This window comes from Carassius carassius, chromosome 29, assembly GCF_963082965.1.
Source record: "Carassius carassius chromosome 29, fCarCar2.1, whole genome shotgun sequence".
NCBI lineage: Eukaryota > Metazoa > Chordata > Actinopteri > Cypriniformes > Cyprinidae > Carassius > Carassius carassius.
The window spans coordinates 13,214,188-13,238,054 of record NC_081783.1 but is presented as its reverse complement, the minus strand read 5'-3'; the positions used below and the strand labels follow the sequence as shown (position 1 = coordinate 13,238,054).

The following is a 23,867-nucleotide window of genomic DNA, read 5'->3' as shown; positions in this document are numbered from 1 at the left end:
GACTTGGGGGGTTTGTCAGTCTCTCAACAGTGGCAAAAAGAGTACGAGTGTTAAGTTACTGTTTATAAGGTTTGAGAAGAAATTCTGTCTATCTGTGGCTAGTTTCACATTAAAAGCATGAAGGGAGTCTTTATAGATGCTATAGTGAATTTCAAATTTTGTCTTCCGCCACATCTGCTCTGCTTTTCTGCATTGTCTTTTCATAGTCTGAACTGCTGTTGATCTTCTCCAAACTGGTTTCTGTCTGTTTGTTTTCTTACTATTATTGGAGCAATATCATCAATAACATTCTTGACTTTTGAGTTAAAGGAATCAAGGAGAGTATCAACAGAGTCTGCAGAAATGTTTGGTGTTAAAGATATAGCCTCCATAAATAGTACACTTGTGCTCTCGTTAATGCATCTCCTTCTGACAGAGACCGATTCAGTTGTAGCAGACATCAAAATATCAAAGAAAATACAGAAGTGATCAGATAGTGCTATGTCCTTAATAACAATGGATGAAATGTTTAGACCCCTACTGATGATTAAGTCTAGAGTGTGTCCACCTTTGTGTGTGTAGAGGAAGCTACAGCAGCAATACGAGAAATTTGTGACAATCTGATGTCTCGTGTTCCTTTGGGTCTCGCTCCCTGTTTGTGCCATCGATTAGTGTGGCGATCAGTTTCGGCTTGTTCCTCTACACTTGGTATAAACTGTTGAGATTCAGAAGATTCATGGGACTCACCGGCTGTATGCTGAGAGGGTCCATGACGAGGGTCTGCTAAGTGTTCCGTCTGTTTTGGAAGTCCAGCAAATAACTTTGTTTCAAGAATCACAATCCTTTGTAGAAGTTTGCAGCGGTTCATGCAACAAGTAGATCCAACAGGAGGCATTTTTTCTCTCTTCTGTTTGAATGTAGGCAGTTGTTTTCCCATCTCCGTAATGTAAGCTGCTGGCAGTGGGAGGCAAAGTCTTCTTTTGGTAGTATTATTCCAGTCCCAAAGAGTTTTTAGTTTTAGCGTTTGTGCCAAAAATCTGTTGTTTGAGCACTGTGCTGATCTGCTGATGTTGAAATCTTAGAAAGATCAGAGAAAAGTACAGAAATAAGAAGCAAAGCGCAGAGCAGTAAGCTAGAACGTCCGAACGGTAGCAAAGCCGGAAGAAAAAAAAGAATTCATTCAGAATTCAAGGTTCCATAGCTGCCAATAAAAACCTTTATTTGTGCATGTCAAATATAAATATGCTTAAAACAATATTTTTTTTCCCTTTGTGGTATAGCGAATGCATCAGTGTAGAGTAAAAAAAAAAAGACAACGATTTGATCAAAAAGCCAACTGTTTCTTCAAAGTAGTACAAATGTCCAACTATGAAATATAGAATATAGTGTGCACATATAAAAGCAATTAACATTGATAGTACAGTATGTAGTATATACTGGGAATATTTGACTGTATGCAAAGAACGCTGTTTTCTATGCAAGGACCATCTCTTTCTTTGCTCTGAAAACTGTATCTGATAAAGCCATGTGTTTGTACTGTGTGGGTTTTATTCTTCTTTATATTATTTCAAAGGAAAAAAAAGAAAGCCCAAGTTACACAAATGTCCATATCAAAGGATTAATTTTTCGTCCACTTTTCAAAACAAACATAAGGTAGAGGCAGAGTTCCAGAAGACACTTTAGACGTACTGCAATAAAAAAACTGTGGACACAACGGGCAGAATTCAGAGATGGAGAGAGAGGAGGGTGAGGGGAAGGATGGATGATGCTGTTTAACATTGAACTGCAGATGAGGAGCTGCTGCAGTATCAGTGTGGGTGGAAGTGTCCGTGCTTAAATGAACCCCATATTCTCTCTCTCTGTTCACCCCCGCCTTCTATCTTTTAGACAGATTTACCAAGGCCAGCATTAGGAGGTCTTGCAATTCCATTCATATCAGTTGATTTGAAATCTGTCATCTCTGCTGGTGCTCAGTTCTGCAGCCAGGGATTTTTTGAGGTCTGGTCTGGGCTGATTCTTTTGTTTCTCAGAATCTTGGTCTGTCATCTTTGAAGCATGCTGTGCAATCCAGTCCATGTGTGAGAGAGCATTGTGCATACTGCAGAAAAAAAGGAAAAATTCTGTCATTACTTACTCACCTCTATGTTGATCCAAACCTGTATGCTGTTATTTTTCCTGTGAAACACTTTTCAGGTACTTTTTCAGCAGTTCAGTGACTACAGCTGTCAAGCTCCACAAAGAACAGAAAAAAAACACTTTAAAAGAACCATAAAGTTCCACATGACATGTACGTTACAGCATATGCCGAACCTTTTTGAGCTTGGTGTGAGGATCACACTGATATTTTGTTTTGTGGTTTCTGAAAATCCTTGCCCTTTGCAGCAGATCTCAGAAACTGTTTTCATTATTTCTCCTTAAAGTGTTCATAATAACATAAGTGAAATACATTTTTGGGTAAACTACTCCTATAATAATGAGCTGCTGTTGGCAGGAGGGTAGCAGTGACACATTACATGCAAATTTAAATATTATTGCATGCCATTTATATTTGGATACTACTATCCACTGTTATCTAATTAATTATAAAGTGAGTAGCATGGAAAGTTCATATAAGTTTTCAATAAATTGATTTATTTAACAAAAATGTGAAATAAATTAACAATACATTTTAATAAAATGTATAAAAAATTATTTAATAATAATAATAAAAACTGAAATATAAAATAAATTAAACAGCATTACCACAGAAATAAGGCCTCACTTTATTCCTGCATCTTTCACCGATCTGTCATGCTGAATGAAGATTTTGTCTTGTAAGAATGTTAGCAATTGTTTAAAAGTAAGTTATTCATATGACCTGTGTAGCATATTTCAAATCATCTGAAGATGTACGATAGATTTGCGTGATGAAACAGACTGAAATTTAACTTGTTGACAGAATCTTCTCTTTGTGAACAATCATTAAGACCGGCTTTGTGAAAAGAGCAATTTGTTAAAAATGACTCGTTATACTTCTCAGAAGAACACGCTAATATAGGGGCTTGGATGCAGGGATTTATTTTGTCAATAATTAATTATTGTTCTGTTTCTCAAACAAAGCTGCTCTAGAGTTTGTTTTATTTTTATTAAATGTGACTTTTTAAATTAATTTATTCACATGCTTCATACCTTCAGCATAGAGTGGCAATGTGCTTTTTGTGCTCTATAGAAGAAAGAAAGTCATATGGGTTTGACATAAGGCTATAGTAAATAATAAAAATGTTCAGTGATGGTTGGACTTTCCCATTAAGAATCGTAAAGGTTCCATAATATATAGGTGAACCATGATGTTGAGAGCCACTGAGGACATACAGTAGTATAGCTTTACCACAGTTAAGGACTCGAGCAAAGTTTAAGTGAAGTGACATTCAGCCAAGTATGGTGAACCATACTCAGAATTCGTGCTCTGCATTTAACCCATCCGAAGTGCACACACACAGAGCAGTGAACACACACACACACTGTGAACACACACCCGGAGCAGTGGGCAGCCATTTATGCTGCGGCGCCCGGGGAGCAGTTGGGGGTTTGGTGCCTTGCTCAAGGGCACCTAAGTCGTGGTATTGAGGGTGGAGAGAGAACTGTACATGCACTCCCCCCACCTACAATTCCTGCCGGCCCGAGACTCGAACTCACAACCCTTCGATTGCGAGTCCGACTCTCTAACCATTAGGTCACAACTTTACAAATAAAAGCACTTTACTTGTAATAAGTGTAGTGTAAGCTGCTTGAGAAAGAACCAGCTGATAAATGTCAAGGAACTGCGTGCCATGATTAGATATATGTTTACACTGAGAAGATCGCTAACATTTAGAAAGAGAGTAAAGTTCGAGGTTTGTTTCTTTAATCTCATCTGATAGCAGAGAAACACACACATACTTCAGGAGGTCCACCTTCTTACAGAGGTTAATTCTAACTTTGCTTCAAGACACCTGCATGTAATTTTTGAGTGAACCCCAAAACCTTAATTTAGTAATTCCGATTTTGATTGAATTTGGATATAATGTCATTACAAAATGTAGTCATACATTTTATACAGCATGCATGGTAGGTACCCATGCCCAATAAACAAAAAATATGTCTCTCATTTTTAAATATTTATTTCTTGAATCATACTTCTTAAACTGTGTACTGCGGCTGCTCCTCCCAAGCCATTTTGGAGAAAAATAACCCCCCCCCCCCTCCATAAATCCTCATCACTTTTCCATTTTATGTCACATCAATGTTTCAATAGACACGGTGTTTGTGCCCAATATGGTTCCATTTATATTTAATATCTGCTTTATCCAAAATATTCTGCCGAGGATAGCAGTGCTGATTCATGCAGTGCCAAGAGCAGAGCCCAGCAGACACAGCAAGACTTGATATTTCCTTATACCTGCTGATGGGGTGTTGTTTCTTTACCATTGAGAATTTTAGTTGTCAACAAAGAATCAAAGCTGAGAATTCCAAAGTCATGCCACCACTGACACATTAAGGTTATTTTAGTTTTTTTGGAGATTGCATCCCCAGTCAGTTCACCTTTTGTGTTTTCCACAGAAAAAAAGAAAGTTTGGAATGACATGAGAGTGAGTAAACTGTAGATGATCATTTAAGGATTAACAATTTATTTACCCTACTGTGAGCCATGTAAGAATTCAAAAGTCCCTCGGTCTAGTTTATCCAGTGATGGCACCTGAGAACACCCTGCAGACCAGTCTAATACCTGGAAAGAAAATGCACTCTTCCATCACTTATTAAAAAGAATGGGAAACCTAATAATACACATTATCGTCTCTGATTTTGTTGAAAGGATTGTGTGGATGAACAGTAGGGGCAGGGAGAGCATGGAAAACCTCTCAGCTCTAATGACACTGCTATTTGTATGTATAGGTGCTTTCAGGGTATAATCTTGGTCATCGTTGTTGCGCTGAATGGAATGGAGAAAAAGTGTGGAGGCAAAGATGGAATGTGTAAATCTGTTTGATATCAAAGGGAACCAATTACAATACATTAAAGAATTTGATTTACCAACATCAAAGTACCAAAAAAAAAAAGAGATTTGTCTAACAATTATCTGACCTGGTGGCATGGCCTTTTTTAGTTTCCCATTTGTAGCTGTACCATTATGGTGATATTCTCTTAATGTAATCAAAGAGTCCGTCTGACAAAAAAACAAAACATGAATATGGTTACAGACTCATTGAAATTCTTGACTATGGATTGGATACAGACACTGAATATGTAGAAAAAGTCAAAAATCTGACTTTTTAGACTCCTTCTTAATGCCTTTTTAAATTGTAAACTACAATAAACTCGGCTGCCGACACAAAACCAAAAAATACCTCTGGAATCTTAACAGAAATGACTTTGATCACTGCCGTTTTTCCCACTCTTGGTCTTAACACTTCATTCAGTTTGATTAAATTGGACCCAGCCTGTCAAAGCATTAAAGGAAACCAAACATAATGCCATCTCTTATCGTCTCTCATCTCGAGAGGTGAAATGCCAACTCAGAATGCATCACAGCCTGGCTCTAAGCATCAGATGACCTGTCTTCAGATGTCCCTGAACGCTCAGTTTTCCTCTCCCACTCAGAATGCACTGACTCAACCTGATCACAGAACGAGTGTCATTCACATGGGCTGAGAGAACAGTGTGCCATTTGAAATGGACACACACATGCACACCACTTGTGTTTTTTTGAGTGAAACCTCTAATCCATCGGGCTTGCTGCCTCCTGAAGGAGAATAAAAGTGCTGTTATATCATGCTCGTACTTTGTTTATACTTCGTTTCAAAGAGTACAAGGCCCTTTGGAGGCCCAGTGGAAAATCAATGGCCAGAATAATGATGCAGTCTTGGGTTGGCTTGGATCTGTGCTTTGCATTCAGTGTCTTTCTGAACACAGATTGAATGCGAGCCCTCACCCACATAAGTAATTTCATTCAGGAATGTTCTTTCTTTCCTTCTGTCTCCACACGTATATCCACAGGTAATGACGGTAGTAGGCCTATTTGTGCACAGAAGCCCAAGGGAGAGGAATAAAGGAGTCAATGACACTGGGTTTCATTCATAATTGGCCAAGTTGCGTACTGTGCAGTAAAAAAGGATCTTGAGCATGAGTAATAAAAAAAAATGTCACTTGTGATTTTTTAGCCGCCAGACTTCATTGTCACATGAAATAATGAAATAATTCTAATACCTGTATGACGATTTGGTGCTGGGCTATACTGTATAATTAGTGTTGAAAACAATTGTACTGCTTAATATTTTTGTGGAACCCGTGATTTTTTTGTTTTGTTTATTTTAATAAATAAATGAATAAAATAAATCAGGATTTGTTGATGACTAGAAATATGACTTAGCCTATATGTAAAAAATAAATAAATAAATAAAAATTAATAAATTAATATTATTAAAATAAAAATGTATATATATATATATATTTTTTTTTTTTTTTTTTTTTTGGAAAAAAAGTTTAGCTAGACTTAGAATTAATTTAAACACAAAAATTAGCTTTTTCTCAGTTACAAATAAGACCCATTACGAAAATGAACAAAATATGTAAGAGACATCTTTTGGTATAAGCATCCCAAACAAATCCAGAATAAACAACTTTTTGGATCTAGGTGCTCGGTGGACCATGGGCTTCCCTCCGTGTATAATTATGCCAGAGCGGAAATGTACTTACACTTAGGGAAGATAAAAGGATTTGTAAAACTATACTAGTACAAAAAAAAAAGAAAAAAAAAGAAAAAAAGGAATAATAAAAAAAAAAAAAAAAGTAGCGTAAGCGATCAATAATTAATTTACTTTTAGCAGTCAGGGGCAATTAACAGATTTTCCCCCCATTATAGTCTAAAAGGCCACATTGCCTTCTTTCCTCATAATCTGACTGACCATTGTGGCAATCACGGATTACCCAACCACAAAATCGATACGAGAGGATACGAACTACTCCACATTAGTGCAATTAAATCACATGGTTCATGTCCTGAAAGGAGCAAAAGGAATTTTTAACAAGTCTTCCAAGGTAAAAAGAACTTGCGATTCTGGCAAGAGTAAGCATGAAGAATTTCAATTGGCAAGCATTTTAAAGACACCTTACTTTTGAATGTTTTTGTCCTTGATGAATCAAATTTTTGGCTCTTCTAAAATGAAATATTTTCAATATTATTCAACATTTCATACACAGTATGAAAGTCTCATCATGTGCATATATGTATATGTTGAATATAAAGTGTGTTAGGAACAAAGTATTGTTTTTCAGTTCTGTTTTGAAACCGTGTCATTCATTCAGACACATTTTTTTGCACATACAAAACATTGTATGTCTTCCATCTCCTCAATGAAAAGCAGCATGGCTTCTGAGCATGTGTGTGCTAGCCCAACATCAAATATTGACATTCAGATGCCGTAGTGTCTCTCAGTCAGACAAGTAGAGATAAAGTCTAAATTCCAGTCACTGTTGAGTTCGAGGATGTGCAGGTATAAAGGCAGGATTTATTTTCTAAAAGGTTTAAGGAAAGTGTAAAGGTATTTGTGGTACAAGCTATACAACACAAGGTTATAATAAGCTCCTCATAAACTGCGGCACTCCTCTTGATGTAGGGTACTCTCTCTCTCTGGCTGTCTAGCGCTCTCTCCCTCTTCTTTGGTACACTATTCAAGTTCCCATGCTGGATTCTGACAGTTGCCTGCGGCATTCAAGAAAAACTAAAAAAAAAAAAAAAAAAAAAAAAAAAAAAAACGAGGTAGAGATTCGGGGGAAACTGACTTCTATTTACTGATATTGCCTTCTCCTGGGTAGACCCAGGAGAGCCAGCAGTTCCCTGATCAGAATCCAAATGTTCTGCTCCCTCACTATCATTACAGCCCCTTCAGAAATACTGTAATCTACGCCGCTCAGCTCATCGTGTGTCAAGAGTGACCTCTGCTGTATGTTCAGTGCATGCATTCATATTTCTTGCATGGGTGACAGGTCATTTAGACTCTATAGACTTTCTTCAAAATATAAGTCATTTTCAGAAAAAAATTAAACTTTCATATGAATATGGCAATGATTTGTGTGTGTTCTTTTTAAGGGAAAAACTCTTGTAGAAATTAAGCATAGTATCAAAAATGTACTAAAACCTCAACTCTAAAATATTTTTAATTTAACATACAATAAGCTAAATGATTTCACAGAGTTTCTGTTGCTAAAGGAATGTGTTCATGTTAATGTTGCACTTACTTTATTTTGTTTTTATTAAATGTTCTTTGTGAGCTGGGACAAGCCCTGTCCCTAGGGTGTGTGTGAGGGGAGTCCTGGGGAAAGAGGGGCAGAAGATTTCCCTGCTGTGTGCTTCTCTGAATAAGTCGGGTGTTACGACGTGGCTGTGGCTGACAACAGCCGTAAACACTGCTAAATGCCTCGTTATTGTCTCGAGAATGTTACAATATATTTAAAAAGGTATAATAGCTTTAAAATATTTATTGTTATATATTCTCTTTGGCCATCGGATTGGACCAAATCTTGAAAATGGGTTGTTAAAAAAAAAAAAAAGATTCTGATTTTAGGCTAGATCACAAAATCTGATCTTGGTTTTTTATCTGGAATTAAATCCTCAGTTTGTGTTGTTCAAAACATTTTATTAAGACTGAGATAGCCTACTTTATTAAAAACAAACAAAAAACAAAAGGTTATTTTAAATGAACCCATCAGGAGAGTGGATTTCAGGAACAAAAATGTAATAAAACTTTAAAATTTGCCAAAACAATACCACATTTGTTACGTAATATATCCACAAATCAATAAACAGCTGTCAATGTCAATCTAAAATATATTTAATTTAAGGGTTTTTGTTTGTTTGTTTGTTTTTAATCACTGATTGTAAACTACATTGGCACAATCTTCAGAAATTGGCCAGTCAGAAGTAGTTATTTGTGTAAATGCAATTTAAACAAACCCCCTCTGAATAAGTGTGTAGCCTGCCTGGATTAGTGTTTTCCAGTCCAATATTTTCTTTGAAAAACTCGCACAAGAATAAGATGGGTTACATGATATTGGATAGCAAAACGTGCTGCTATGCCTCTATCGCCCAAACATGGTATTGACTTCCGCGTTTACGACAGTCTGTGAGCCCGTGTTCGTTTACGGCAGGCAGTGCAGCCAGGCACACGTGTTTCCAGAGTCAACAGCGTGCTCATTGATCGTCCAGCTAACCGTATTTAAAGGTAAATAGTGCTTTTCTCTTTTCATTTCGAATTTCATAATAACGTATGTTTGAGAGGAATACTTTAACATGGTAACTTATTGGTATTATTTTGTTTTGCATTCGGGAGTATTATATGCTAAAAAAGCTAACCTTAGTTAACCATATGCTCGATTCGACAGTAACGTTACTCCACTAAGTTTCAAGGGCATTTCTTTGCCGAATGTTTGATTATGGTTTACTATAAGGAAACTGTATTTATTTATTTGTTTTTAGTTTTTTACCCTAAAACTATTTGCATTAAACCTGGAGATTGGAGTCTTTCTTTCAGTCAGGGTTTGTTTCGCTCACGGTGATCAGACTTCATTTAGTTTTCTCCTCTTTGAGCTTTATCTTGTCCTAATTAGCCAGAAATTGGTTACATGTGTTTTACAGGTTCTCTGTCATGTCATTCCGCGGGGGTGGTGGTCGAGGAGGGGGTCGTGGCGGTGGTTTTAACAGAGGTGGTGGTCGTGGAGGCGGATTTGGAGGGGGTCGAGGTGGCAGAGGAGGATTTAACAGAAACCAAGACTATGGCCCACCGGAATATGTTGTTGGTAAGGTGCCTTTGTTTTCTTTCATGCTTCTCTTTCCATTTACGCTAGATTGCGTTTTCACTGCAAGACTGCATGTCAGATTATAATGGCTGTTCATGTTCTTCGCGTCTCAGCTTTGGGAGAGTTCGTGCACCCCTGTGAGGATGATATTGTCTGTAAATGTGTGACGGACGACAATAAAGTACCCTACTTCAACGCTCCTGTATACCTGGAAAACAAGGAGCAAATTGGAAAAGTGGACGAGATCTTTGGGCAGCTTCGTGATTTTGTATCCTTACATGTTATTTCATGGGATCCTGACAGTGCTGTCAGATCCTACAAAGAATTAAAATCTTCTTGTATAATTAACCCTATTAAACCCCTTTTTGACGAATTTCAAAGGCCTCTAAATTATCAGCTTGATCAAAAGTTGCTGAAAAAAAAAAACCGGTTGTTCACTATAATACATGCCCTCTGAATTATAGTTCATTTTTTTAGCAAGCTATTTCTCAAGTCTACTTTCAGGTTGTTGTGCTCGTCTTTTTGCTATAAAACCTTTAAGGGTTTTTAAAAGTGCAAAATTGTATACACAACTTATTAAATTTCAAAATGAATGCAAATGTTTTTAAGTTTTGAAATATTTAGATTACTAATAATAAAACTTTTCAGGGTTGATGAGTTAAATTTCATTAAATACGTAAATAAGTCCTTAACAAATTCCTCAGTATTTTTCAGTCAAACTTTCTGAAAATATGAAGGCATCCTCCTTCAAGAAGTTACAGAAGGTAAGTTCAGTCTTTTTGGTTTCGTAGATGTGTAGTGTTGGTTTGAACCTTGTTTTTTGATCATTTTTTTAGTAGTAGGTGGATAGTTGAAGAATAACATATCTGTTAACTTTATATATATATATATATATATATATATATATTTTTTATTACATATGTAGGAATGTGTAATTTAAAGAGAATATTATAACAACATTTATAGTAATTATGTGTGTATATTATAATAAAAAAAAACACACACACAAGAGACTAAAAAGTCTTTATAAGTCTTTAAGCAGTTGCAGTTATATTTTTTAAAGAACACCCCACCACTTATTTCCAATATAAGACAACCGATCAGTGGGTGTTCATTAAAGTTATCCATAATTAAGAAGCATGTTTAGAGATTAAGAGCCTTCAAGCAATTTTTCTTATCAATACACTAGGATGTGACTTACAGTATTATGCAGATATTTTTAATTAGCTTTTCTCTTTCTCTCCTCTTGCATCAGTTCTACATTGACCCTATGAAGCTGCTGCCCCTCCAGAGATTCCTCCCTAGGCCTCCAGGTGAGAAGGGGCCGCCCCGTGGAGGTAGAGGAGGAGGAAGAGGTGGGAGAGGAGGTAAGATCACACAAGAAACGTCATACGTATACTGATTGATTCCGTTTGATCATCAAATATGGTTTTAACCGTTACATAACTTAAATATTGTGGTTTACCTTTGAAGGTATAGACCCTAAAGTGTATGATGTATTTGCAGGTGGCTTCCGTGGAGGTCGTGGTGGCAATGGTGGTGGTCGTGGAGGATTTGGTGGTCGTGGAGGATTTGGTGGACGCGGAGGATTTGGTGGACGCGGAGGAGGAGGTGGGGGAGGATTTGGCGGACGCGGAGGAGGTGGGGGAGGATTCAGAGGAGGCAGAGGTGGAGGTGGATTCAGAGGTAATTAGTTCTGTTGATCATCAGAAAATAATGAATAAATTGGATGAAAGTACTGAATTCAGTTTAATGGATGAATTTATCCAAAACAATTCAATCATGTACTTACCTTCATGCCTTTACCAATCCACTAACAAAATTGATATTTTGAATATACATTAATGTTAAAAAGTTTGGATGTTTTTGAAAGACATCTCTTATGATCACCAAGGCTGCATTTGCATAAAATAATTTACATAGAATCATCTACACTGAATAGCAGTGTATTATATGTGAACAATATAATATATCTGATCTGCTTTTTTCATTCAGGTAAAACATCTTTATTGTAGTAGGAGAAACATGTCACATTTTTCCTACTTGCTTTGCAGGTGGAAGATGATTAAGGTCTTTCAGTATGGGATGTGTCCTTTCATCTGCTGGGGAGACTTCCAGTAAGAATCCAGAAGCAGCATTTGGGGCCTAGTCTTTAGACTATTAACTGATGCCTCTCTTGTACAGCTGAACTTTTTACTTTGTTTTGTACCATATGTGTATTTTCTGCAGTAGGTTTTTTTTGTTATACTGATAGGGCTGATGTTTTAAGCTACCACATGCCTGTGTACAAAGAGGACGAGTGTCTCTCCAACCTTGACTGATTGGTTAGCAACCACTGACGGCTGGACCAGTATAGACTTGTATAACATCAAGGTTATGTAGTGTGACAAAATGCTCAAACCAAATCCACAGATAATAAAGTAAAAAATCTTTTCATTGTTGGATTAAAAAAGATATTTGAATTTACAGAATAGCAGTTTGTTTCATTTGAACTCCAGATGCCACCATGGATTTGAAAAATAAAATCGATGGTATATTTACTGTAATTTTAACATGGTCCCCTTTTTTTTTTTTACTAATTCTACTGTGATTTGCCAACTTGTTTGTTCACAGATTCCAAAAAAAGTGTAGATACTGGGTTGTTACAGCGTCTTTGAATGGGGGAGATTCATGATTCTGCAAAGCTGTCAGAGATTGCTTATTAAGAGCAATGTGTAGTGTTATCAACAGCTGGACAAAATGTTCAGTCAGGGTTTTTCCAAATCTTCAGTGTGGAACCAAATGGTGTTGGGAAATTGCCTTGACTATTCTTGGAAAAACAATGCTATGTCACTGATTACAGCTTAAAATAACACACACACACACACACACACACACATATATATATATATATAAAATGTGAAGATGCTGATAAATAGGATTTCCGTGTCTAATGTAAAAACAAGTGACAAAATTTCATATATTACAAAACGACATTTTGATAACTATATTCCACAGTTCCTAATTAATTTTGTGATTATATTCTACAAATACACTGGCCTATTTGAACTACTGAAAGTTTAAAGTATGCTGATAGTTATGCATGTGGATTGTGGAGAATGAAAAGCTACATGAGGTAAAGTTCAATTCCCAGCCACTGTGTCTACTGTCCAGTTATATCAGTCAATCGTCCTTTAATAATAAAGCAAATCATACATATTTTTGAAGAAGAAAAAATAAGTAAAAAAAAAATGTTTTAACAATGTTTATGTATATGGTAATTCATATAACTAATTTACAGTGTACATGCATAATTTTATTTACAGTTTATTTCTATTTGAAGGAAAGCCTGCTCTTTGATTTATTATTTAACAATTCAACAGATACATCGTTTAGCAACAGACCAATAAGATGGAAAAGCGCTGCTTGCGCTGAGAAAAACAACGAACTTTGCGCAAGCGTAGACACATCGTGGTCTCTCATTTGTTGAAGAAAGAGTTCTTCAGTTTGCCCCACCCCTCTTTCCCTTCCTCTCGTGTTGGTGGTAGAAGAAAAGCATGGACACAACTGGGAAAGTAAGTTTCCAGCGAAATTTGCTTACACAATTTGGACTACGTAAAGTATTTACAGTGTGCACTTGGGCGCGTTTAATGTACGTAATGTTGCAATATTTATGAAAAACCTTGCGTGTCGAGATGTTCAATCAAAAAACGTTTTCAAATATAGCAGCACTTGTGCATGACATGAATGCAGATATAGGCATACAAAGATCCATTGTGCTGCTTTGACCCGTTTTCCTTTGCCCTTGTTTTCTGGAGTCAGAAATGTGGAATGGATGCATGAAAAATCAGAAACGTCTTAGTCTAATCTCTTAATTGTTGCATTCAACGTGCTTTAAGCATAGATTCATTACAACATGTAAATAGAGATTCACAATATATTGGGCCGATTTTGCTATACTGTTAATTAACTATTAAAAATCACATGGTTTTGTGTGTCTAATTGCTTCTCCAACTGCACTGTATCTGTATAAATTCGTCCAGAGCAGTAGCTTACATAACCTTCATTTTATTGGGAAAAGGAGTTACCAAAACTTTACTTCTAAATGTATGAACCAATATCTTCTCAATTCATCCTCAGGTGATCAAATGCAAGGCAGCAGTGGCCTGGGAGGCTGGTAAGCCTCTTTCCATTGAGGAAGTAGAAGTAGCTCCACCGAAGGCCCATGAAGTTCGAGTGAAGGTAAACCATTAATCTGAACATTGACAAAAGTGTAGATGACACAGAGTACCATGGTGCTCTATAAAACCTTTGTTTTTAAAATTTAAATCTGACATATAAGAAGATTATGAGATCTTTGCATAACTGATAGCATCAATATTTCACTTTCTAATTCCACTGGCTCTTCTAAAGTTGTAGCAAACTGGCTTGCAGCTGCACCCTGTCAAAGCATCGTGTTTTGTGACAGATTTACACCGGGCAGGTGCACCGATGTTCAGTTTTGACCCTGCTGTCTTGTTTTGAGCATGATTATGCAGAAGAGTGTTTGTATTCTTTATTTAAATAATTAAGAAATCAAGTCATTTATTGAAAAAAAAACAATAATGCATAGCTGTTCAAAATCTGTAATCTTGAGAAGTCTTATGTGATTGTATGTTTTAGATTCATGCCACAGGTGTGTGTCACACTGACGCTTACACTCTGAGTGGAAGTGACCCTGAGGGCTTGTTTCCTGTCATCCTGGGTCACGAGGGGGCAGGCACTGTTGAGAGTGTTGGCGAAGGGGTCACCAAATTCAAACCAGGCATGTCATAATAGACTATTTACTCTCACGTGAATGACATTTAAAGTGTAAAATGTGAGCAGCTTTTGGAGTTATGCAGAAATCTTGAAGCTCTGTTACTTTTTGTGAAGGCGATGCTGTTATTCCGCTGTATGTACCCCAATGTGGAGAGTGCAAGTTCTGTAAAAATCCTAAAACCAACCTGTGTCAGAAAATCAGGTAATAATAAATGTCATTTCATTATCATTTTCCTTCTTGAAAATACACTACTGTTTAAAAGTTGGGGTCAGTAAGAGTTCAAGAAATATTCATTTATTCAGCAAGGACACATTCAATTGAAAAAAAAAAAAAAAAAAAAAAATATATATATATATATATATATATATATATATATATATATATATATATATATATATTTAAGTTGGCTCAATTTTAACTATTTAAATTATTTTAAGCAATGCTGTTATTTTGAACTTTTTTCTAGGGGAGTGGTGACTGCTGGAATTTTTTTTCAATCACAGGAATGAATTACATTTTAAAATGTATTAAAATAGAAAAAAGTCTTCATATTTCAAAATATCACTATTTTTACTGTTATTTTTGATCAAATAAATGCAGCCTTGGTGAGCAGAAAAGACCAACCCCAAACTTTTAAACTGTAGCATGGGTCTTTTTATTGTTCATGTTAACTGAAATAGTTTGGTCTGTAGATACTTAGTTATATATATATATATATATTTTTTTAGGTTGACCCAAGGTCAGGGTCTGATGCCTGATAAGACCTCCAGGTTCACATGTAAAGGAAAGCAGCTTTTCCACTTCATGGGTACTAGCACCTTCTCTGAATACACCGTGGTGGCTGAAATCTCTCTGGCCAAAGTGGATGAAAATGCCCCCCTGGACAAAGTGTGTCTGCTGGGCTGTGGCATCTCCACTGGATATGGAGCTGCTATCAATACTGCTAAGGTCTGTTGTGATTTTATTTACATGCATTTCTTTACATTTTGCTGCCTTAAAATGTCTTATGAACTTGTATTCACCCTGCCAGGTTGAGGCCGGCTCTACATGTGCTGTGTTCGGTTTGGGAGCAGTGGGGCTTGCAGTCATAATGGGCTGCAAGTCAGTCGGCGCCACCAGGATCATTGGCATTGACATCAACCCAGACAAGTTTGAAATTGCCAAGACGTTTGGAGCCACTGAGTTTGTGAACCCCAAGGACCACAGCAAGCCCATTCAGGAGGTGCTGGTGGAGCTGACAGATGGAGGAGTTGACTACTCCTTTGAATGCATTGGCAATGTTGGCATTATGGTGAGCTGCAGAAACATCAGCTGTTTAGTTTAGGATGAACAAAAGCAGGCAAATACAGCCACCCAGCTGTCTACTGCTTAGCTGAAGTGTTCCTCAGAATATTTGCTTCCATGGTAACTCAAAATTAAGAGACAAAATAATCATCACTATTTGTACTAAAGCGAAGTGCAAAATTGCCCTATTGTTTTATACAGCTTTAGATTCAGGATGAACCTTGTGCAATGTTTCTTGTTGTCATGTTTGAATTCAGAGAGCTGCTCTTGAGGCTTGTCACAAAGGCTGGGGAACCAGTGTCATCATTGGTGTGGCAGGAGCAGGGCAGGAGATCTCCACCCGCCCCTTTCAGCTGGTCACAGGGCGCACATGGAAAGGCACAGCTTTTGGTGGTGGGGATTTGATTTAATTTTATTGTATTTAATTTTATTTTTCATTGCATTCATATTATTTTTGTATATTAGTTTCTTTATAATAATATAAAAGAATCACTTTTTTAATTTGTATTTTTAATAAAAATGTATTTGATTTGTTTATCAATGTATTATTTGTATACCGTATTTTCCGGACTATAAGTCGCACTTTTTTTCATAGTTTGGCTGGTCCTGCGACTTATAGTCAGGTGCGACTTATCAAAATTAATTTGACATGAACCGAGAGAAATGAACCAACAGAAATGAACCAATAGAAAACATTACCGTCTACAGCCGCGAGAGGGCGCTCTATGCTGCTCATTGCTCCTGTAGCCTACACTGAAGACACAGAGCGCCCTCTCGCGGCTGTAGACGGTAAGGATTTCTCTTGGTTCTAAATAAATGCGACTTATAGTCCAGTGTGACTTATAGTCCGAAAAATACGGGTATTTGATAATATATACACTTTTTAGTATATATTTATAATTATTATGTAGTTGTTTTTCTTTTCGTTTTCTTTTTTTATTATTAATACACTTTTATAATAAAATGTTACCATTTACAAATGACATCTAGCATATCAATTATGATATGCCGGGCAATTCACTTTATAAGAGAAGGTTTCTTTTCTCTGTCTTTCAGGTTGGAAGAGTGTGGAGAGTGTCCCGAAGCTAGTGAATGACTACATGAATAAGAAGCTGATGGTGGATGAGTTTGTTACTCACACATTGCCCTTTGCCCAGATCAATGAGGCCTTTGACCTGATGCATGCTGGGAAGAGGTACATGCCTTATAACATGCCTGTTTTGATCTGGTGCTATCTGTAATGTCATATTAATGCTATACTGGAAACAAATTGGTGTCTAAATGCAAACATTCTTTTGTGTCTTCCACAGTATCCGAACCGTCCTGCAGCTTTAAGCCTCAAGTTAAAACATGAGTCCTAACTGCCTTGTCTAGCCATGAAACAATCATACTAATCATTAACACATCTCAGTAGTTACTGTGCTGTCTGTTGTGTTAGAGGCTGTTCTGATAATGGTTATTGGTGTGTAGAGTTCGTTACACACTGAATAAATTTGATTACAAAACAGAACTTTCTGTCCTCTCTCTTTTTTTTAATAGTCAAAATATTAATGGCTTGATATATTCTGTTAAATAAAACTTGAACGTCATAGAAATTGACCAAATACATTATTTGGTTATTATAAAGCTGTGTTGCAAACAATTCAGTTAATCTCATACTGGTAAAATTATGTTCCTTAAATATTATTTTCCCTGATACGTTCTACTCTGTGATAAAAAATTTAAAAATACACAGTGACAAACATTTCGAATGGTCCATTTATTATACTGTGTGCATAAATAAAGCACTTCAATCGAGCAGTGAAGTATTAATGAATCATAACGTGCTATACATGATTCATATCCGTTTACGGCGGGAGTCCATTTCTCTCGGTGGCCTCTTGGGGTCGCTGTCCAGACGCGTGCTACTCGTTGACTCACATGTGCTCGGTTGAGTTGGGCCAATCAAATGGTGTTTTCACACACGGAAAGACCCTTCACGTTCGTAGAAGATGGCGACTGCTGAACCGGTGAGTAAATAAAAGTGCTCTTACAAACACTATTGTGATGACACAAGTGGTAGTTATTAATGTTACATACGTGTTTCGTGTTGTTCAGGGATTTTATAGAAGCTAATCTGAATCACTGTATTGCTGTGGACTCAAATATCTCACTGCAGACAGTCAAGTGAGCTCGTGTCTTGACTGTCGCACATATGCCTTGACTGTCGCACATATGCGTTTGAAGGATATTGTGCAAAAGTGTTAAATATGTTATGTTTTTATCTGAAGAGGTGAGCTGTGAGCGTTTTTTAGGTTTTCTTTTAAATTGAACATGTTTGTTAAATCGTATCTGTTCCTTTAATGTAGACAATTGTTTTGCTGATGTGTCACTGAAAATATGGACAATGTGATTGTTTTTAATCATTGCATGGACACATCGCATACTGTAGCTCAATATATATATATATATATATATATATATATATATATATATTTGGTCCGTTGTTAATAACAATGAAAGTGTCGAATTTTAAAGTTACTTTTTGGTTCCTCAGACTACCTTTGGTGAACTTTTATGTACATTTTCAGAAAGGGCAGTTTTCTGAGAAACTCCTGTCAAAGTTTTTCTAAATATTCACCATTAACTGTGACATAAGACAAGACTTGAAATATATATTTTAAGTTCCTTGAGTATGCAGCGAGATATTAAAAAGGTGCATAGTTTTTTTTAGAGGGTTTTGCCAGGTTTGCAGTCTTAAGAACCAAAATAGTGTCGTTTGCTTATTCATGTGAGTTTTTATATCGTTCTGGTGATACGTATTGGAATAAGCAAAGCAAATTTACAATAGTTTTTCATTAGTAGAAGTAATAGCACCTTGAAATAATAAATGCACCTTAACTATTTTATGAATTGTAGGCGATATACAGTACAGACCAAAAGTTTGGACACACCTTCTCATTCAAAGAGTTTTCTTTATCTTCATGACTATGAAAATTGTAGAGTCACACTGAAGGCATCAAAACTATGAATTAACACGTGGAATTATATATGGAATTATATACATAACAAAAAAGTGTGAAACAACTGAATATATGTCATATTCTAGGTTCTTCAAAGTAGCCACCTTTTGCTCTGATTACTGCTTTGCACACTCTTGGCATTCTCTTGATGAGCTTCAAGAGGTAGTAACCTGAAATGGTCTTCCAACAGTCTTGAAGGAGTTCCCCGAGAGATGCTTAGTACTTGTTGGCCCTTTTGCCTTCTGTCTGCGGTCCAGCTCAGCCCTAAACCATCTCGATTGGGTTCAGGTCCGGTGACTGTGGAGGCCAGGTCATCTGGCACAGCACCCCATCACTCTCCTTCTTGGTCAAATAGCCCTTGATGCCTTCAGTGTGACTCTACAATTTTCATAGTCATGAAAATAAAGAAAACTCTTTGAATGAGAAGGTGTGTCCAAACTTTTGGTCTGTACTGTATAACATTTACTCTAACACAGTGGGGCCTCAGCAAACTTCGAATGATTTCAAATAAGACAAAGCAATATACTAATATGAGGGTTCTTTATTTTAAAATTGTGACTTACAGACTTGGAAAAGTCATGTAAATTAATTCTAATAACTCCATTTGCATTTATATACTGAAATATATATATTTTTTTCCAAGTTAATGTCAATGTTGAGTATAAATTGTGGATAATATTTTTTAAAAATCCTAAATTGTAAAAATAATAGATAACAAACGGTTGCAAAAGTCCAATTAATATTGTTGCAGACAGTGGTATTGGAGTCCAAAATGTCAAGAACCGCTCCCCTTCAAAAAAAGAAAGAAAGGTGTTTTATTTTAAATGTCCCATTCAGCTTGCAAACCTTCAGATGAAAATATTAGAAATGTAATAAATTGTTTTGTTCTGTGCTTGTAGGAAACTTCAACAAATCCAACTGATTCAGAAGAAGAAAAAAACGACGAAAATAAGCAAGAGATAGTGAGTCTTGAAGATTATATTAAACATCCTCTGCAGAACAGGTAAAGCCACCCAGGCCACACGCATTTCATGTTTTGTGTGTGTTTTCTGAAAAAAAGTTATAAAGGGTTGTTTTCTTTTGGCAGATGGGCTCTTTGGTTCTTTAAAAATGACAAAAGCAAAACATGGCAAGCTAATCTCCGTCTCATCTCAAAATTTGACACAGTGGAAGACTTCTGGGCGTAAGTAATAATGAGAGAATTGAAACAACAGACAGCATGAGAGATTCACCAACCACCGACTAAATATACAGACTGTGCCACTAACAGAGGATTTGATGCTCTTTCCCAGGTTATACAATCATATTCAGTTATCAAGTAACTTAATGTCAGGATGTGACTACTCCCTCTTCAAGGTAAGATATAGCACCACAATATAGCATTACAGCATGATGCACATTTTTTTCCAATTCATTCAAATTGATCCGTGTGCTCTTTTTGGAGCAGGATGGCATTGAGCCCATGTGGGAAGATGAGCGAAACAAGCGGGGCGGCCGCTGGCTGATCACCCTGTCCAAACAGCAGCGCAGAGCCGACCTGGACCGCTTCTGGTTGGAGACGGTAAGTCCATACTCCGCTCGGTTTAACTGCATTAGCTGCAAAATTTATACTGTGTTTGTGGATCATAAAAGCTTAGACGTTCTCTCTCTATAAATTCTGGTTTTGTTTTTCAGCTTTTGTGCCTTGTGGGAGAAGCGTTTGATGACCACAGTGATGATGTCTGTGGTGCTGTCGTCAACATCCGAACAAAGGGAGACAAAATAGCGATATGGACAACAGACTATGAGAACAAAGACGCCATTGTACACATAGGGTAAAAATCATTCAGTCCACTTAAACCCTTCAAGGTGGAGTTCATCTGCCCATCACCCAGATCTCAATCAAAACCTATGCATAGACGCAAGTCCTAGCACTACATTTTTTCCTTTTCCAATAATCTGTAAGGCTTGGATGTTTATCACAATACCGAAGAAAAATACCTCTGCTACTTGCGTTTCAGTGTGACTTTAATTTTCACTTTCTTTTCATTTGTGGTTATTAGGTAGAGCATTAGACAGATTTTCCAATTTAGCACTGCAGAGGTGGCACAGAAGGGCTTCTGAAGTGGCATTTATTTACCCAGATTGTTTAATGCTGCTCAAAGGTGCAATGCATGCATTTGCACAGCAATTACAACTTTACATGTTGATACTTTGGGCTGAGATGGTTCTGAACAGGCATCATTTATTTTGGCTATTATGAGGCATTGCAGCCTTAATCCTAATCTAATGTTACTTCTTGAATATATCTATAAATTTGCATGTATTTGTCTATTCACAGACGTGTGTATAAGGAGAGATTAGGTGTGCCTCCAAAAGTCATCATAGGATACCAGTCACATGCAGACACAGCCACCAAAAGTGGTTCCACCACCAAGAATAAGTTTGTTGTTTAAGGAGCCTTTTAAACAGTGAGTATTTCTGATAGTTAACATATCGTTATTTTGATATTTAATATCCTGTCTTAAATTTTTCATGCTTTAATTTCATTTCAGATGCTGCAACAACAGTCAGAAACTTTAGCAAATTCACATCTTCATCCGAAGAGACAAAACTGACCTGGGACCTTTCACAGGATGCTGTGAGGGGAAACACTAGAAAATTAAAGGCCTTCAGATTTGTAGATGGAAGGGTTTAATCAGAGGAATATTATATTTACGAAAATGTACAGTGTATAAAAACAGAGCCACGTTCTTTTTTTTTTTTTTTTTTTAAATGTTAGCAGCATATTATTAACTGATCTTTTGCTGGTGGGGATGGGAAGTGTATTCAGTTCAATTTATGAATATTTCTCTTTCACATTCTGTTAGCCTTTTTATGTCAAGTTGCAGCTACTAAATCTTAAGTGTAATTTATTTTTTACTTAGACATTTACACTTCTGCTTTGGATTTAGTGTTTAAGTGATTTGGACAGTAAACTGATCATGATGTTTCTAATTACACTATTCAGATAATTTTTGTATTGCGGCTTGAGATTGTCAAAGGTTGATTCTGTTCAAAGACTGTTGTATAAATGTGTATTTGTGCAGTCTTGTTTTCCATTCCTAACGTAAAATGTTCAAGGCAGTATTGATAACGGATCTCTGGTTCTTACTATCTCCTAAGGGGTTTCATTGAGTAGCCTGAATTCTTTGCAACAAAAAATAATAGAAGCCCTTTCTTGAACATGGGTGCTTATGATAAATAAATGTAAATAAAATGTACAGTGCATTGTCTATACCCAGTGAAGAGCCTCTGAAGTGCATCTGTTCATGATAAATAATTCTCTCTTAGATTCTTGAGATGTGGGAACCGTTTTCTCATTCCATTCTAGTAGGCTTATAACCCATTTTGTTAAATGTATTAGTGTCGTTTTGTTAATCATCTATGATGAAAAAGAATGTTCTTTTGAAAGAACAATATTTCAGTGTAATGTATATCTTAAAAGGCAGCTATACAACATGAAAATCAAGCAATCAATTATTTTGTATTGGAAATGAATGAAAAATGTTCAGCACAATTGCTTTAATGCTGTGTTTGTTACAGAATACCAGAGTATTCACACCGTGTTGTACATTAACGCCAGGTTGTATATTAGATTTAAATAGTTTAGAAAGAAATATGATTTCTTCATACTATTCTTGTGCCACTTATAGTTCGACATCCTCACTCTTTCAGTTGCTCTTGAGGCCAATTTCTGAAAGCAGCTTGATCTGGATTGCCTACAGACTGTGTTTGATCTTCCTCCACAGGCTCAAGATGATGATCCAAAGTACTCTCAGATAACACAGAAGGTGTCCTGCTCCGGGCATGTCTGGGTCCGTCCTCCTGGAAGTGTGACAGGCCTTTGGTATGATAACTAGGGCTGTGGCTGGCAGAGGACAGGGTTCTCTGGCTCCCATTTAGGTAACCACCATAGTTCACAGAGTCCTTTGAGTCTTGCCGTGAGTAGAAGGAGCTGATGTGCGAGCCCTGGTAGTTGTACGCTCTCCAACCTGGCCGTCTTCTGCGGTGACATCTGCACTTCAGGATGCGGATGAAAGCTAGTTTGAACTCCCGGCTGTAGCAGGGATAGATGATGGGATTCAGGCAGCTGTTGAAGTAACCAAGCCAGAAGATGATTTTGAAGACTGTTTCAGGAGGCCGCAGTCTGACGTTGAACGCCACTGCAAGGAGAGAACACATCGGTGAAGTTGAGTTTTATACTCTAATACTGTAACATCAGTTTTCCAAGTTATTCAGATTATAAGCTAGATTCACATTTTAATTATATTCAGAAAGTTCTAAGAATTTGAAAATGACACCATCTCCAGAGAAAATTTAAGTTTTGAAGTGCATTCCTGAGAATACTTGAAGGTTACATTTTTTGTGATGCTGTGTGAAATTACTGGCCCTGAATAAACCATAACACTGGTCGGTCTCTCTCTCTCTCTCTCTCTCTCTCTCTCTCTCTCTCTCTCTCTCTCTCTCTGTCTCTGTCTCTGTCTCTCTCTCTCTCTCATATATATATATATATATATATATATATATATAACACAATATAACTGGTGTGCCCCCTGCTGGCACAATTCGTGTCTGTTCATGATTGTGCTCCCCTGCTGATACAACTGGTGCTTCTTTTAAAGGTCTGTCATTCGCTTTAGCATCCAGCAGGCGGCAGAAATGCATGCCTGTCAAATTTTTTGCTTGTTGCAAAGTGGTGTGAAAACTTTGAAACCAAAAATTGATTGAATACCAGATGTACATAGCATGTAAAAAATAGAACAAAGTTACCAGGTGTACATCGCATGTAAAACATTTACATTAATAATCGTTTTATATTTTATGTAAATATCTATATATATATTTTTTTTTTGAGAAATTGGAAATGAAAAGTGAAAAAAAGCTAATTTAAAACTAAATCCCAAGTGTTGCATTCATATGGGATAACACTATATGTACTCATAAAATAAATACTTCTTAATTACTATAGTGAAACAGTACAGATAAGTTTT

At 36.7% G+C, this 23,867-nt stretch overlaps 4 protein-coding genes and 1 long non-coding RNA gene across 5 annotated transcripts in view; 3 read left to right on the top strand and 2 right to left on the bottom strand.

Annotated features, from left to right (window-relative positions):
- Nucleotides 1-1,424: 1,424 nt before the first annotated feature.
- On the bottom strand, nt 1,425-9,066 carry LOC132110132 (uncharacterized). Its single transcript, XR_009424597.1, has 5 exons — nt 9,039-9,066; nt 5,080-5,161; nt 4,638-4,723; nt 4,489-4,539; nt 1,425-2,077 (listed from the first exon to the last, which is right to left on the bottom strand). It is a non-coding gene; the product is annotated as an uncharacterized LOC132110132 (long non-coding RNA).
- Nucleotides 9,067-9,602: 536 nt separating this feature from the next.
- On the top strand, nt 9,603-12,335 carry gar1 (GAR1 homolog, ribonucleoprotein). Its single transcript, XM_059515910.1, has 6 exons — nt 9,603-9,789; nt 9,903-10,057; nt 10,494-10,553; nt 11,045-11,156; nt 11,296-11,475; nt 11,844-12,335. Exons 1-6 carry the CDS (start codon nt 9,639-9,641, stop codon nt 11,852-11,854), a joined length of 669 nt encoding a protein of 222 aa, XP_059371893.1. The 5' UTR covers nt 9,603-9,638; the 3' UTR covers nt 11,855-12,335.
- Nucleotides 12,336-13,225: 890 nt separating this feature from the next.
- adh5 (alcohol dehydrogenase 5) lies at nt 13,226-17,363 on the top strand. Its single transcript, XM_059515912.1, has 9 exons — nt 13,226-13,343; nt 13,909-14,010; nt 14,431-14,572; nt 14,683-14,770; nt 15,298-15,517; nt 15,600-15,860; nt 16,111-16,246; nt 16,910-17,048; nt 17,164-17,363. Exons 1-9 carry the CDS (start codon nt 13,326-13,328, stop codon nt 17,186-17,188), a joined length of 1,131 nt encoding a protein of 376 aa, XP_059371895.1. The 5' UTR covers nt 13,226-13,325; the 3' UTR covers nt 17,189-17,363.
- Nucleotides 17,364-17,748: 385 nt separating this feature from the next.
- Nucleotides 17,749-22,175, top strand: eif4ea (eukaryotic translation initiation factor 4ea). Its single transcript, XM_059515911.1, has 8 exons — nt 17,749-17,862; nt 19,755-19,858; nt 19,943-20,038; nt 20,148-20,211; nt 20,303-20,416; nt 20,530-20,669; nt 21,176-21,305; nt 21,390-22,175. The coding sequence occupies exons 1-7, from the start codon at nt 17,845-17,847 to the stop codon at nt 21,288-21,290; spliced, it is 651 nt and encodes a 216-aa protein (XP_059371894.1). The 5' UTR covers nt 17,749-17,844; the 3' UTR covers nt 21,291-21,305; nt 21,390-22,175.
- Nucleotides 22,176-22,515: 340 nt separating this feature from the next.
- The window catches only part of LOC132109650 (alpha-1A adrenergic receptor-like), a 6,521-nt gene continuing 5,169 nt past the window's right edge, over nt 22,516-23,867 (bottom strand). Inside the window, exon 2 of the mRNA XM_059515909.1 lies at nt 22,516-23,039. Coding sequence (XP_059371892.1) covers nt 22,540-23,039 — 500 coding nt within the window. The 3' untranslated portion in view covers nt 22,516-22,539. The remainder of the gene's footprint in view (nt 23,040-23,867) is intronic.